Source organism: Rhinolophus hipposideros (genome assembly GCF_964194185.1).
Source record: "Rhinolophus hipposideros genome assembly, chromosome: 5".
Lineage (NCBI taxonomy): Eukaryota > Metazoa > Chordata > Mammalia > Chiroptera > Rhinolophidae > Rhinolophus > Rhinolophus hipposideros.
The window spans coordinates 100685014-100700078 of record NC_138051.1 but is presented as its reverse complement, the minus strand read 5'-3'; the positions used below and the strand labels follow the sequence as shown (position 1 = coordinate 100700078).

General features: G+C 60.9%; 1 protein-coding gene across 2 annotated transcripts; it reads right to left on the bottom strand.

Moving 5' to 3' along the window:
* Nucleotides 1–836: 836 nt before the first annotated feature.
* Nucleotides 837–14412, bottom strand: EXOC3L4 (exocyst complex component 3 like 4). 2 transcript variants are annotated; one of them, XM_081048317.1, is made up of 12 exons: nucleotides 14274–14293; nucleotides 9373–9773; nucleotides 7814–8465; nucleotides 6710–6821; nucleotides 6318–6440; nucleotides 5827–5927; nucleotides 5509–5589; nucleotides 3913–4027; nucleotides 3412–3531; nucleotides 3178–3330; nucleotides 2529–2650; nucleotides 837–1389 (listed from the first exon to the last, which is right to left on the bottom strand). In XM_081048317.1, the coding sequence occupies exons 2-12, from the start codon at nucleotides 9755–9757 to the stop codon at nucleotides 1197–1199; spliced, it is 2157 nt and encodes a 718-aa protein (XP_080904443.1). In that variant the 5' UTR covers nucleotides 9758–9773; nucleotides 14274–14293; the 3' UTR covers nucleotides 837–1196. The 2 variants fall into 2 exon arrangements, with proteins under 2 accessions (XP_080904443.1, XP_080904444.1); XM_081048318.1 differs by lacking the exons at nucleotides 3178–3330; nucleotides 3412–3531 and having other exon boundaries at nucleotides 869–1389; nucleotides 14274–14412.
* Between the last annotated feature and the right edge of the window lie 653 nt (nucleotides 14413–15065).

Here is a 15065-nt window from a genome sequence, read left to right as displayed (position 1 = left end):
CCACTGGCTGTCCACCGTGTAGGGAGGTGGGCCCAGAAGGAGCTGGGAGAGACATGTCCCCCACCTGCCCAGCCCTACAGCCTTTCAGGACCCTCGTCCTGTCCTTGGGAGACTCAACTTTGCTGGGCTCTTTGAACCTTGGTCCTCCTACAGTTATCTACTCCCCACTACTGCCATGGTCAGGGCCAGGCCCAGTGGGGGGGTAGGTTCAGTGGAGGGGTGTCAGGGAAAGGCACCTACTGCTGCCTGTTGCAGTGTCTCCCTATGAATCTTCTCACCTCAGTGCTCAGCCTCCCTGGCAAGCCTGAAGTTTCCAGTGCAGATGGGTTCCCCGGCAGCCTTGCCCACAGGCTGGAGCCAAATTTCAGTGCCAGCTTTTCATGAGACAGGATGGGGTGGGGTGGGGAGCAGGTGCACCCTGTAGTGAGCTGAGTCCTGTAGGGTCAGTGCCCATGCACACACTCTATGGGTGACACTTGCCCAGCAGCCTCACAACTTTCACTGCAAAGTCCCTCTTCCCCAAATACCCTGTGTTATAGAACAAACCTTGGCCTCTTCTTGTCTCCCAGGGGCCCAGGCCTGCTTAGAACAGGACAGAACAGTGCCCAGCCCTGCTGGGCCAGGCTCACTTGGCACAGGAGGGCAGTGGACCCAGGGTCCCAGGGTTGAAGCCTGTTTTGCAGCCATAAGTGTGAGCCTCCTTAGCTCTGAACCTGCCTCAGTCTCCCCATAGGTACAATGGGCAGGAAAGGACCATCCACTAAATGAAGTCACCACAGAACCTTCTAGCCCTGCACCTTGGTACATAGGGACCCAGACCTGCTTCCAGCCAACTTGGCCCTACCCCCTACTTAGGGAGCATCATTTTAATTCATATTTATTTAAAAAATATTCTCTTCTTTGCTTTCAGGCTGGGGGTGGTGCAGGACAGTTAGGCAGGGAGGCTTTCCCTAATGGGCAGTACTGAAGGGAACCTCTGCCCCCCAAGCCCTCCCCCGCAAATGCCTGAAATGCCTCTATCATTGCTGTTCCTTCTGGCTCAGCAGCCAAGCTCAGCTGGGCATGAAAACTCCATGACTTTAGGCTTCAGGGTGGGGACAGGGCCCTGAGGGCCTCCCTGGACCCCTGGCTTGGGGTTCAGTGCCTGACCCTCCTCCCAGTGCAGCTGAGGTGCCCCCGCTGCAGGCCCAGAAGCACTAGATGCAGGTGATGAGCATGTCCACGGACGTGGACACGTCAATCTCCTCAAAGAGCACACGGCCCCCAGAGGTCCCCGAGCCGCCCGCCCTAGCCGCAGCCTTCAGCAGGTCCTGGGCATGCTGCAGGAGGTTCCGGTTCCGACGGCGGCCCAGTCGGCGCAGGGTCAGGATGGCTAGCACGTGGTCCCGTCTGCAGAGACATGGGGCCCTCGCTGCAGACCCAGCACCTCCAGTGACACCCCAAGCCCCAGGTGAGGGGAACCCCCGGCTCGGCCTGGAAGCATGAGTGTACCCACATTCCTACAGCCTGGTCTGAGAGAGGCTGAGAATGAGAGAGGCCAAGAGAAACCGGCTCCTGGAAGGCCTGCTGGGCCTTGACCGGTGCCAGCCGGGTGGAGAGGGGAAGGCGCTCCCCCACAGGCGAAATAGCTCATGCAGCAGTTCAGAAAACATGCCTGCAGTGAGGGAGGGGACACGGTGGCCGTGCAGAGGGCTGTGGGGGCCAGGGTGCATGTGGGCTTCCTCCTGCCAGCACTGTGCAGGGGTACCGCAGCCAGACAGCAGGAAGAAAGGAAGTGTGGAGGCCGCAGGCTGGGCACCTTGGGGCGTGGCCAGTCGCAGGTTCCCGTTCCCAACCCCCTGTGCAGCTCCCTGCGCGGAGCCTGGGAGGGCGGGGCGGGCCTAGGTCGGAGGAACCCCGAGGGGGCAGGTGGGGATTCCCCAGGGCACTGCGGGAAGGTGAGCACTCTGAATCACAGGCAAAGAGTCCATCCAGGCTGGGGTCAGGGAATTCTCCCTGGGGGTGGGTTGTGGGCAGCGGTGGGGCCCGGAAGGGGCTGGGCCCCGGGGTTTCTGACACTTCCCCCATCCCGGAATCTCCAAGGCCATGGAGAGATTCAGGCTGGGATTTCCACGGGTTGGATTACTCACCCCCCTCCCCCAACACACACCCAGGTATCAAAGCCTCCGTTCTCCTGCCAGGGCTTCCAGACAGGAAGCCCTGGAGATGGGGACTGCGCCTCTCCCCAAACTCCCACGGCTGGGAGGGTCTCCACTGTCAGACACGGATGAGGGGCCCTGACCCTGTGCAGAGGACAGCGGTCCCCCCCATCCCACCACAGGACTGAATGAGGAGGCCCATGGGGAAAGGTTACAAGGGAAGTGCAGTGCCCCCTCCCACACACACCCCTTCGAATGTGCTAGCGTCTCCCTCAGGTTTCTCACCTGCCCACCTATACACCCTGGGACACTTCTGAAGGCACAAATTCCCCAAACCTAGGGCCCGTTGGCATTCTGTCAGAACACCAGGGGAACAGGTGGGGTGCGAACCTGATGTCAGGGTAGCTGCGGATGAGCCTCTCCAGGTGCAGCTGGATGTTGTCTTTGTGAGTCTCGCCCAGTATGTCAGCCACGCATGGGATTGCTTGTCCCAGCCACGTGGCCTCAGAGCCCTGAGGAGGCAGGGACACATGTACCCGGCTGGCCACCTCCCCTGGGAACTCCCTTGCCACCCCCTGCCTGCGATCCCTCCATTAGTGCTCCGCTGGCCCTCCTGCAGCCCACTTCCCACTGGTCACAGCACAGTATTCCTCATCCCTCCCCATGGCACAGCGCAGTGTCTTCCCTTCTCTGCTCAGATGCGTAAACTGAGGTCCTGGCTAGGAAGTCCTGCCTGGAGTCATACAGCAAGTGGGAGACCCATAGCCCGATGAGGGGTGTATGTGTAGGGAGGAGGTACCATAGTTCCAAAGGCTGGGGGTCAAGGGCCCTGCCCACCAGATGCAGCTGTAACGCTTGCCCTTTCCCCACACACCCCACAAAATGTATGCAAATATATGCCAAGTGCCTCCCCCACCTGGCCCCACCCCTCTCCTCTTGCAGGGGCCCAGCTGAAATGAGAATGGGGGCTGGAGTCAATGGAGGGCCCAAGGGCCAGAGGAAACCCCACCCCCAGGAGGCGAGCACACAATGCTCCTACCAAGCCCTGGAAGGTATTGCTAATGGCCTGGGCATCGAGGCCCATCTTCTGGGAGCCAGCCATGCGCTCGTCACCCTGGAACCGCTCACGCGGCCTCAGCGCCTGTGCCAGGTACTCCCGGACCACATAACGGTGCACCTCCTGCAGAGTCTCCTGGTTGGTGGGAGGGTCCAGGTCAGGGACAATGGCCTGACCCTGGGCATGCCCCCACCAGGACTGGTCCCTTCTAGATACCTGCCCGAGGGGTGGGGCCACGTGCTCCAGGTGGCGGGTGAAGGCCACCACCTTGTCCATGAGAGGCTGTAGCGTGTCCTGTGTCAGCCAGACCTTGGTGCACAGGGTCCTGAAGAGTGGCTGGGGGCAAGGGTGGGGCCAAGGATCCTCTACCATGTTCTCACCACCCCCTAGACCCTCCCTCAGAGCCCAGTGCATAGCTCCTGATTGGTGTTTCAGGCCTAGGGATGACAATCTGTCAACAGGAAGAAAGTCTAGGGGGCTATCTGACGCCCCTCTTCTTAAAGGCCTGGGTGAGGGTCCTGGTTCCTTAGACCTACCATCTCCAAGAAGTGGAGATTGACTGTCCTTGCGCAACTGGGAACTTGTCTGGGTCCCATGTCCATCCCTGAAACTGCCCCTGGAGTAAATGAGCGCTGTGACTTGGGACCCCAGGACTCTAGGGCACAGGGGAACCTGCTGGACGTGCAAAGTGGGGAGAGAAGGGCACATGCCAATCACCTGCACATCACCCTGCAAACCCTGGAGCAGCCGCTTCTGGAAGATGCAGGTGGCAGCCACCAGGGGCTTCTCCAGCTCCACGAACGTTCCTGGGAACCTCGCCAGAAGACAGGTCCTGGGGAGGGTCCAGGACAGGTGACAAAGTGGGCAAGGGGGAGCAGGCTGGGGGGCAAGGCCTGGTATACAGCCATGCAAGCTAGGTGCCATACCAATTCCATTCAGTTAGACTAATGTGAAGGGCAGCCCCTGGCACTATGCAATGTAGTAACCCCCTGGGAGCAGAGTCAAATGAGGGGACAACACCAAAACTCCAGGAGTCCATCATGGAGAGATAGGTCTGAGGGATGGTCGTGGTGACCCCACTGCATGGCAGAGCCCCCCTGTGGCATCTCTGGTTCAACCTTCCATCCCACCTGGACCTTGCAGTACAGCTGTGCCTGGCACGTGGGTAGGGGTGTGTCCTCCTGTGAGCCTCATAACTGCCTCTCTAAAGATGACAATGTCCCCATTTCACTGTTGAAGAAACCCAGTCCCCAGTACCGGGACACAGAAGGGTAGGGTAAAATTCCATCCGGGTCTGGGCCAGAGGCTGCCTACCAAGGGATGGAGAATGGTCCTTGGGGTTGACTAGATGGGCCCAGCACAGATTAGGGACAAGACAGTGTTAGAGAAGCAGTGCTTCATCATGGCCATGCTTTGGATTCAGACAGTCCTGGTTCAGCTGCCAGGCCCAGCGTATACTGGCTGTATGGCCATGGACAAGTGGCATTTTTTTCCCTAAGCCTCCACTTTCCCATCTGTACACGGAGACACCGCACTTGGGGTGAAATGCATCACCCTGGCACTAGCACAGTGCCTGGCACACCACACGTGCTCACAAAGAGTGAATATGAATGGAGTCCTCTAAGGCACCGGGTCCTAGGGAGCAGGTGCTCTGATCTCCGCGTGACAGATAGAAAACGAGAAAAAGAAAAGGGAAGTGATTTATCTCAAGGTACCCAGATAGCAAGTGGTAATCAGTGCCCTTAGTTGCTGGCTTCCCTGCAGTAGCTGATGCATTGCAGTGGGGTGACCCTGAGGCTTGGCCCGGGGTTGAAGGCACAGAAGGGGGGCAGCCACTGCCAGCCCACAGGGAGGGTCCCTGCCTCCCCCAGAGGGGGCAGGCCCACCCCCCAGCATAGCCCCAAGTGGAGTGTCACGGAAGGCTTTCCAGAAAAGGGAGTGTCCTAACAAAAAAGAAGACTGGCTGGGATGAAGGGAGGAAAGAATCGGAACCCAGGGTAGCAGAAATGGATTAGGCAGGCAACAGGCAGACTAAAACGTCTGGGGCTTCTCGGCTGCTGCTGAGCCTTGAAACTCCCCACATCCCTTCCAGGGACGCAGCCCCGCGGGGCCGAGGGAGGATCCCACAGCCGGGCGGGCGCGGGGCTCACGCCTGGAGGCCTCCTGGGAAGCCTGCCGGAAAGCCAGGGTACCACATCAGACTACTGCGCGCGCCAGACTTCGGGAGCCTTGGGCGTCGGTGTTTCCGGAGCTCGCGCGCCCCCCGCTGGCGGCGCCGGGCACCGCCCCTGAGGAGCAGCGGGAGAGACCAACCTGAGCTCTTCACAGGCGTTGATGTTGGCTCCCAGGTGCTGCTCATTCACCGCCTCCGACTCCAGAAAAGCCTTTTCAAACCTGGGAGCGGGGGACGCAGAGGCCTTGGGGAGCCTTCCCGGTCGCACTACGACCCCGGGTCCTTCCCCCGAGTTTCCACCCAGACCTCAAGCCTTAGGATAAGGCTCTTCCCTCCCACTTGTCCAGGGATCTCCAACTCTGAGCAAACAGGATGGGCCCTCCCAAAGGGACGACCACCGTCCACATGCTGACCCCGCCACTCCACCCACCTCACCCCCGCCTAGGATGCCGCCGCACCTGGGCACAAAGAGGCCGAGCGCCCGCGCGCAGATCCTCAAGGTGGTGGCCTCCAACTCCGCCGAGATGGCCCCAGCCGCCTTCACGTGCTCTGCCACCAGCTGCCGCGAGGCCACGCGCTGAGCGGGAGTCCGAGCCCTCCACCCCAAGGCCCCTAGTTCTCCATCTAGCTCCAGCAACGTCTCCTGCCGCTCTGCTCTGTCTAACCATCTCAGCTTCAGCTTCCCGCGGCCCCCAAGTTGGGAGGTCAACGCTCCCAACTCCCAGCACCACCGGCCACCTGCCCAGCCAGGAGCTGGGCCCGGGCGCTCCTAGCCTGGGCCTGCCACCCCGCGTCCCCCATCCCGCCCTACATGGGGCTCAGGCTCCCCTCTAATGGGGACGGGAGGTTGGGACTGGATTTCATAGCTTTGGGTGTCCCCTCCGCAAGGGAGACCACACACCGCCTGAAGCCAAACAATTCCCTCCTCAGCCCCCCTCTCGGGCCGCACCATGTGGACGTCAATGGACAGCGGCGTGTGGTAGCGGCCCTGCAGCACGTCAGGGGCCTTGGCGTCCGCCCAGCGACTCTGCTCCAGCTGCAGGATGCTATCGAAGCAGCTCACGATCTTGGTCTGTGTGGGGTGGGGAGGAGGGCGCGGTGAGACCCTCCCAGGAAGGAGTTCGGGGTGTCCCCTACCTCCCGAGCCCCGTCGCGCGGCCTCGGAGACAAGCGCCAGCCAGTCAGGGCACAAGCCAGCGCCCGAGGCCACAGGGTGAGGCCTAGGCGCCGCCAGCATGTGGACCGCGATCCTGGGCACCTACAGCTGGATCGCAGCTGCGCTCAACCCGGACCCCGCCCCGCCCCGCCCCCCGGCGTGGCCCCGCCCCGCCCCGCCCTAACCTCTAGGAAGCTGGTGTAGTCGCTCTCCAGTCGGGCCCACACCTCGGGGGCAAGGAGCGCGGGCAGAGGCTCCGTGGACAGAGTCAGGTCCGGGGCGCCCAGGAAATTAGGACTGGAAGGCAAGACGGGGGCCGATGCGGCAGCGGCTGTGCCCACTCCCCTCTGCCCACGCTCAAAGCCTAACGCCGTCACCGTCACCGCGGGGTCCTGAACCTGCTCCTCTGTTCACACATTCCGCCCCCCAGCCCTCCCTCCAGGCTTCTTTCTGTACCACCACCCCCACCCCCGCGCCCCACAACTTCTCACTGCTGGATTTCCTGGCACTCTAGCAATCAGCTGTGGGTGCATGGAACACATAAGGACGGCTGTCCAGATGGACTTCAGCCAGGCTGCCCCCGAAGTTATCTCTACCCTCACCGTGGGGGTACGTCCAATACTGAGCTTTAAGGGTCCCCAGGACCACACAGCTCAGGGACCTGCCACTATCCAGCCTGCACCAGAGAAACCCCAAGAGAGGCGAGTACCTGCCCGAGGACACAGCAAATGAACGGCGCCCAGGACTTCAGGCACCCTCCTCCCGCCCACGCTCCTGCCTGTGAGGGGCTGGGAAGCGCTCAGCCGCCCGGGAGACGTAATCCACCCTATCACACCGTGCGCAGCTGGAGGTGGAATGGCCTGTGCCCTGCTCCTAGGTGTCCGTGCAATGGGGGAGTGCGGATGAAATCCAGCCCGGACAAGCTTCTGTGGGCCTACCTGAAGGGGTCCCCTTTTCTAATTCGCTCAAAGGCACATTGTGCACGAGTATAGGCTCTCTAACTGGGCTTCTTGCCGGAGTAGGAGCCTCCCCTCCAACGCTTTCCAGTTTCAGGAACCAACGCATGGGTGGTCCCTTAGGAAAACCCTGGCAGGAGCGCACCATGGCCTAAAACCGGGAAGAAAGAATGTCAAAGGCCCCCGGGGATCTCTGACGCCCAATTATCAGCCCTCCCCCAGGGCGGACTGGGGGAAGGTGCCCTGCGCTCCTCAGAGCTGGTTCCTGAAAGCCTCTCGGTTGGCAGTGCCAGCCGCTCCCTGCCCTCCATGGCACCCTGGCTGAGACCTCACCTGCCGTAGACATTGGCGGCCCAGTCCAGCAAAATGTAGAGCTGCTCACAGCCACGGGCGTCGCGCGCCAGCTCCTGCAGGCGCTGGGCCACGGCGCTGTGGTAGGCGCGCAGGTAGGCCTCCCACGCCGGGAAGCCGGCGGCCGCATACGCGGGCTGCACCTCCAACTGCACCTTCCGCAGGTCGCAGCGAATCAAGCCGCCAAGCTCGGCCAGAAGCTGGGCAAGTCCTGATGCCCCCTCGGCTGCCCGTGGCGCCTCCCCGGCGCCCGCCTGCTGCACGCGCCGCTGAGCACTCCGCCGCACCGCGTCCTCCCAGTGCTGGCGCCAGCGGCGTGGCGTGCACAGGAAGTCGCCGTCCGCAGGGGACATCGGGTGGGCCTCCTCTTCAGCGCGCACCACTTGGGCCAGCTCTGCCAGCGTGGCCGCGTCCACATCGTCCGGGCCCAGCGTCTCATGCACGATGGCAGCGATCTCCGCGGCCAGCCCGTCGTAGTGCAGGCACACGTCCATGGCGCGCCGAGCGAAGCCCGTGGGGTTCTGTTCGAAGGTGTGTGAAGCTTTCTCGGCCACTAGTCGCGCCTCCAGGCGCTGCAGCTGTTTGAAGGCCGCCAGCAGCTGCCGCTCAGCTATGAGGTCTGCCACAGATTTGCCTTTTTGCAAGGCAGGGAGAGGCGCAGTGAGGGAGACCAGTCCAGGAGGCGTGGGTCTGACCCATCTTGAGCTGGGTTGCCTAGCCCCAGAGCTCGACTGAAGGCCTGCTCCAGGGGCAACATCCCCAACTGCCAGAACTATCCCTCCGAATCACCTTTGAAGAGGCAGAACCCCGGACCCCAAGCCTGGCTGAAGACAGTAATTTGGATCAGCCCTTGTCTTCCTCGTTTACCGCACCTACCTTTGCCCCTGCTCCCATCCTCCCTGCCCTCAGCTCTGCTGAGCTGGACCTGGTGGCCTCAAGGGCAGTCCTGACTGCAGGTGCGATGGGGTCAGAGTTCAGGCTGGGTGAGCTAGTATGCAGTGCCCAGTTTCCTGGCCCAGTGTGCAGCTTCAGCCTTTTGTGCTGCTCCCTGCTCTGGGCTAGCCCCGACCCCTAGGGACCCTCTGCCTCCACCTGCACACCCCTTCAGGGCCCAAGTCCAGCTCGTCCTTCCTGAGCAGCTCCCTGACCTCCCCTGCAGGCAGCCATGGCTCCCGTGTACCCTGCGACCCTGAGCGCTAAGAGGGCCAGGGCCTTGCCCATCACTCTGGTTCAGCCAGGAAGTAGGCTGTGGAGATGCCAGGGTCCTGGAGTCCTGCAAATCTGAATTAAAATCCCATTTCTCCATTTCCCAGCTGTGTACTTGAGGCAAGTCACTTAACCGCTTTGTGCCTCACTTTTCTCATCTGCCCAATGCAGGCTCCCCTTGTTGAGATGCTGGAAGAATTTTAAATGCAATTGTGCAGGGGGTAGGGGTTTGGGGAGCTGGCTGTAGAGGAGAATCTGTCAGGAAGCCTGGGCTTGGCTGCTCCACCCTGTCGCCTGTTTCCTCCCATGCTTAGTGTTGTTTGTGAAAGCCTTACCTGCCTCAGTTTCCAGTTCCTCAGGCCCCATCCCAGTGGGCCACTGCTGACTGACACCATCCATGACCCTGGAGGGTACCTCTGGGCTGTGACCTGGTATAGCGGTGTCCTGGCATGGTTCAGCAGCTGGGTTGTCATCCGGGGCGCGCCGTAAGGACCGCAACAGGAAGCGGGAGCTGCGCCTTAGTAGGCCCAGCTCCTCCTCGGAGGTCCTGCCCGAGGCCCGCTGGCTTGTCCGGGAGAAAGCCCGCCGAAAGGTGCCCAGGCCCGGCCACACATCCCCACTGCTTGTCCGACGAGTGCCCCGTTCTGGGGTCTGTGGCTCCACAGGCTCCTTAGGGCTGTGGAGCTCTGGCCCAGAGGTCACTGCCTGAGGTGATGGCATCTTGGCAGCAGGAGAACTGAGGATGAAAAGGAGACTCAGGGGACCTGAGGGGAAAGGTGCCCAGCCCTGGGAGCAGGCACAGAAACACGTGAGAGCATTGTGGGGCCTGGCACGGCCCAGCAGTTTGTCAGGAAAGCTTCCCCCAGGATGTGAGCCCTGGACTGTCAAAACAGTGTCCCCAGGCAGCCCTCGTGGCCAGAACCACCTGTGTGCCAGCTAGAGCTGAGATGTAGGTGATATCTCCAGGGAACCTTCCCTCACACCACCTTTCACAAGAGTCTCCCACAGGGGCTTGCCCTCATGGGCTCTGCCAGGCCACACCCTCCCTTAGAGTTGGAGAGGAAAATTGGATGTGCAGGTTTTGGGGCCCAGCCCAACCCGCAGCCCACAGTCCCTGGGGCCGGACCCAGCAACCACATCCAGAACTTCCTGGATCTTAGGTCCTGAGGCCTAAAATGCCCACCACTCCCCACAGCGTTCACCACCCCCACAGCCCTCAGCTCACCCCCATTCAGCCCATCAGGCCTAACTGCTTCTGCTCAAAGGGGTTCTCAGGAACCTGCGTGGGAGGCCACCCCCTTCCCAGGGAATCTCAGAACTGGCGGGAGGTGGGGTCAGGCTTGAGGGTTTTGTGGAGGCCACCAGAGGCCACCACAGCTTATCAGGGCCTTGCAGGCCCCTGGGGGTGGGGGAGTGGGAGGAGCCACAGGTCTATATTTAACCAGGAGCTGGGGGTTCCCAAGGCAGCTTTTCACCCATTGCATCTCCTCCCGCCTCCCCCTTCCCTTTTCCCCCTCAGCCCCCCATCTTCCCAACCCCATAGGGGCTGAGGAGGGGGTCCCTAGGGCATGGGGGTGCAGATCAGAGACTGGCCCTGCCCTACCCAGAGCGCCAGTTCTCATCACCCAGGTCCCGCAGGTTCTGCCCACACCCCCTTTCAGCCCAGCATGGCTGAGTTTGACTTTCTGACTTTAGGTTAAGCTAAGGTTAGAAGAGAGGAGAGAACATTCTCTGCCTGCTGGGACCTCCCACCCACCTAATTGTGTAAAGGGGGTGGGGTGAGGCTTTAGGCCAGCAAGGTTTCACTTTAGCCTTGGAGAAACAAGGGCCAAAGGAAGCACAGGAACTGCTGAAGTCACTGACCTAGAGGCTGAGCCCCCAGCCCATTCCCAGGTCCCCTCCCCCCCAGGACAAAGGCCAGGCTGGAGCCAACACCTGACCCTTGGGTGACATTGGGTGGGAACAGCCGCTCCCCAGGCCTTGGTTTGCCTGGGGCCTGCGGGGCCCAGACCCTCCTCACACCCGCACCCTCCAGTGAGATGTCTGTCCAGGGTCCAGACATGCAGGGGTCAGCCGAGGCCTACCTTCCTCCCCGGAGGCTACTGGGCAGCAGGAAGGAGGCCCCACTGAGGGTGGGGCAGGCCCAGGTGACTGATGGGGCCCTTATCAGCTCTGCCCCGGCTACAGGTCATCATAGTGCCCTGGCTCCAGGACTCAGGGACCCTGCCCTGACTCAGACTGGCCCACACGAGACAGGGAGCATTGTCACAGGAGCTTTGTGACCCCCCTCACTCCCCCTCGCTGGCGCCCCTCAGCATCCGGCAGGGGCAGGAATGGTGATGAAAAGAGCTGTTCCAGCTGTGCTTTGCCTGCTGTGCTCCAGGCTCTGTCACCAGGGAGATGTGGCAAAGGACAAGCCAAACGCTGTGTTAGATGGGTGAGCACCTACTGTGTGCCCAGCCCAATGCCCAGACCAATCACATCCCTATGACAACACTGCAGGGGTTATTCACCCCGTTTCATAGGTGAGGAAACAGGCTCAGAGAGGGGCAGGGTCTTGCCTTCAGCCACACAGCTCAGGGGTGGGGAGCCTTGACTAGCCTAAGTCTGTCTGGAAACCTGGCAGCAGAGGCTGGACGCCTGTATCTCCCAGAACCAGCAAGTCAGGGGTGCTGCCCAAGGAACCCTTTCTCCCAACAGAAGGACTCAAGTGGGGGCAGCTCCCCAATGCCAGGAGTGGGGTCAGACTTGAATGTCTCCCCAGAAGCCTGGAGGCAGATTTTGAAGCAAAGAGAGGCAGCTTGTGGCTGGGGCTCCTGGGAGGTTACACAGGCAGAGACGTGGGGCCCACGCAGCCCGTTTCACCACCCTCGTCCCAAACCAGAGCTGCACTGAAGGCCCAGTAGGGTCTCCGGCTCGTCTCTCAGCCCCCTTTGGCCCTGCTCCTACAGCTTCCCAAGCCATTCTTGACATTCCCAAAGCACAAGTCAGCCAGATCACTCCTTTAAACCCTCTGTGGCTCCCCACAGCCCTGAGGCCAAGGCCAAGCCCACAAGTTGGCATTCAAAACCCACCATTCAGGAGCGAACTTTCTCCAGCCGCCCCTCTGGGCCTCCCTGACCTGCACCCAGCCAGCCCCCCGGGCTGCCTCTCAGCCCCCCAGACGTCCAGCCTCCGGGCTTCTGCTCAGGCTGCTCGGCCTCCCCATCCCCGCTCTCCACATCTGACCTGGATTTCGGGGCCCAGGGGTGCCGGTGCTCCCACCGCCGAGCCATCCTTGGGCTGTGCTGCACCACCTGTCTGCTCAGCAGGTACTCGGGACTGTCCCTGTGCTGATGGGGCCTCCTCACGGGCCTGGGAGCCTCTGTCCATTTGCCTCGTCCCCGTCACCCTAGAGCTAGCCTGGGGGAGGGACGAACCAGCAGTGTCAGGGTCACCTCCTGCCTGGTCTGGCCTGGTGGGTGCCACATGAGCAGCTGTTGAACTGAACTCTCCGCTGACTCCGCCTTAATCCCGCCCCATACCTGCTGCCCCATATCCGTGGGGCCTCTCTCTGGCTCTTTTTCTCTCTCTGGCTCTCTGTCCCCATTGTCCTGAGTGTCCAGAAGCCCTGTCCCTTGGGCTCAGCACTAGCTGAGTTTCAAGGCTCAGTAAACCCAGGCCAAGCCTGAGCCTTTGGCCCCACGCTCTCCAGCTCAGGCCAATGCAGCTGCAGAGCCAGTGAGATGGTGGAAAGGCCACCCAGAAGACAGGTCATTGGGAGCTCCCATCTGGGGCCAACACTATCTGTGAGCAAGAAGCCAGGTCCGGGCTTCCTCCTTGCCACCCCCAACCTCAGCTTCTTCCCACTTTTCCTAGACATGCCCTTCCATCTTCCTCAGCCTCCCTGGCATCCCTAGTGCCCACCTGCCATCCTCCACCACCCTGGGCCTGGGCCATCACTCCATCCTTCAAAGCTCCAAACTGGCCACCTCGGGCACCCTGGGCCAACCTGTATTTCCCTCTTACCTCCCACCTGCCATCCTCCATCACCTGATCACAGGTCCTAATTGCACTCCTTCCTGGACTCTTGGGTCCCCTATCCTCAGAACAACTGGGGGAGGGGGTCTTGTCGAAACATAAACCTCCCTTGGAACTCCTCCTTGCAAGCTAAGAGTCCTGAAAGTAAGGAAGAAGACAGTATGTGTGTTCTCACCATACTATTCCACATTTGTCTGGAAGAACTAGTTAAGGCGATGAGGCAAAAAATAATAAGTGTTGGGAAGGACCTGATAAAACTGTCCTTATTCATAGGAGATATGATCATCTGCTTAGAAAATAGCTTTCTCACACCCTAGAAAAGACTACTAGAAAAAGGTACTTGAAAGGCTCCCCCTTGATAGCAACAAAACATAAAACCCTCAGGGCTGCCATCACCCTCAGAGGAGCGCAGACTCCCCTTCCTTAGCTGGGTGTTCAAGTCCCTTCCTCTCCAGCCCCTCCAGCTTCTCCCACTCACACACCAACTCTCACCACTCCAGAGCACTCACTTCTGCACACCTTTGCACGGGCGGTTCCCTCTGCCAGCAGTGACTTCACTCCTACCTTCTCTAGCTGCCAATTCCTTCAAGGGTTGGCACAAGTGGCTCCTCCTCCAAGAAGACTTCCCTGAGCAGCTGAGCCCCAGACCAGTCAGCACCTCCTTCTCTGGGCCTGGTTGTGCCCTGGGCTACCTTCCCCCATAACTGAGTGGCAGTTACAGGGGCTGGGGTGTCTGCCCTTTGACCAGGACCCTCCCACACCCCCAAGGTAGGGAGTGGGCCTGAGCTAGTCCCTAGTCAGAGCTAGTACATGATAGGTGCCCAAGGAAAACAGAGCTAAAGTAGGAGTGTAAGATTGTGGCTGTGGCCACACTTTTGTGTGTATGGGCTTTGCATATGTGTGTGTTGGCCTAAGTGTGTCTCCCTGTGTGTGCCTCAGAGGGTCTGTGAGTGGTTCTCTCCATGAGTCTGTGTGTGGGTCTGTGCCTTCTGGCCTGTCTTCATGTCTGTGTCCGTCTATCTGCTTTGTGTGTGTGTGTGTGTGTGTGTGTGTGTGTGTCCACTGTGATTTGAGCTGGCACTCTGGCCTGGGCTCCAAGTCGAGGCCCTTGGCCCAGAAAGCCACTAGTAGAACCGGAATTGTCTCAGTCCCTAGAGTCTCCGTCCACTGCCCAAGTTCCCGTGTGGCCCTCCTGCTTCACCTGCCCAGAACATACCTGCTGAGTGATGGCCACTGGGCCCCGGGAGAACAGGGCCTCCGGGACAGGTCGTCGAGCAGGGCCTCAGAGCCAGTGAGGCCTCTGGAGCCGCCAGAGCAAGTAACCGACAGCTGGGTCCACTCGGACTGGGCCCACCGGCCCCACCCCCAGCCCCACCCTCCTCTCTCCCCCACACTTTCACTTTCAGAAATGCTCCCACCCCTTCCCATTCCAGAAGCAATCTCTCCAACCTTTGATTCCCGGCAGCCCAGGCTCAGGCTGAGGTTCAGGGATCATAGGACAGGGATCGAGAGGGCAGCACTCCGGAGCAGTATGGGAGCGCACTGAGAGGGCTGCTGTACCAGCTCCTCCTGTGGTCAAACCCAGGCCAGAGTGAGCAGGCGCCAGCTCACCAGGGGACACCCAGCCCACAGCACCCAAGCCCTCCGTGCAGGACCCCTCCGTGCAGGACCGAGGAGCCAGCGCCAGGCCTGTCCACCAAGCTCATCCTCAGAGCCCGGAGAGCAGAAAGGTGGGAGGGGCACAGTGACAGCAGAGGGAATGTTGCAGAGGCTTCAGGAGCCCGAAGGAGAGGCCTCTGCCGGCAGACAGGGTTACACTCGGGGCTGCTGTGGAGCCATGGCTCGCTGAGTGGGGTCAGTGTGCGAGCATAGGAGGTGGGACCTGAGCTGAATGAATGGGGACACAGCCCTGCTCCTCCCTTGGAGACATTTTGTGTGGAGGGTCACTGAGACTTCCCAGAAAAGGCAGACTCCACACTGTTTTGGGGGGATTCCACTGCTAGCATCC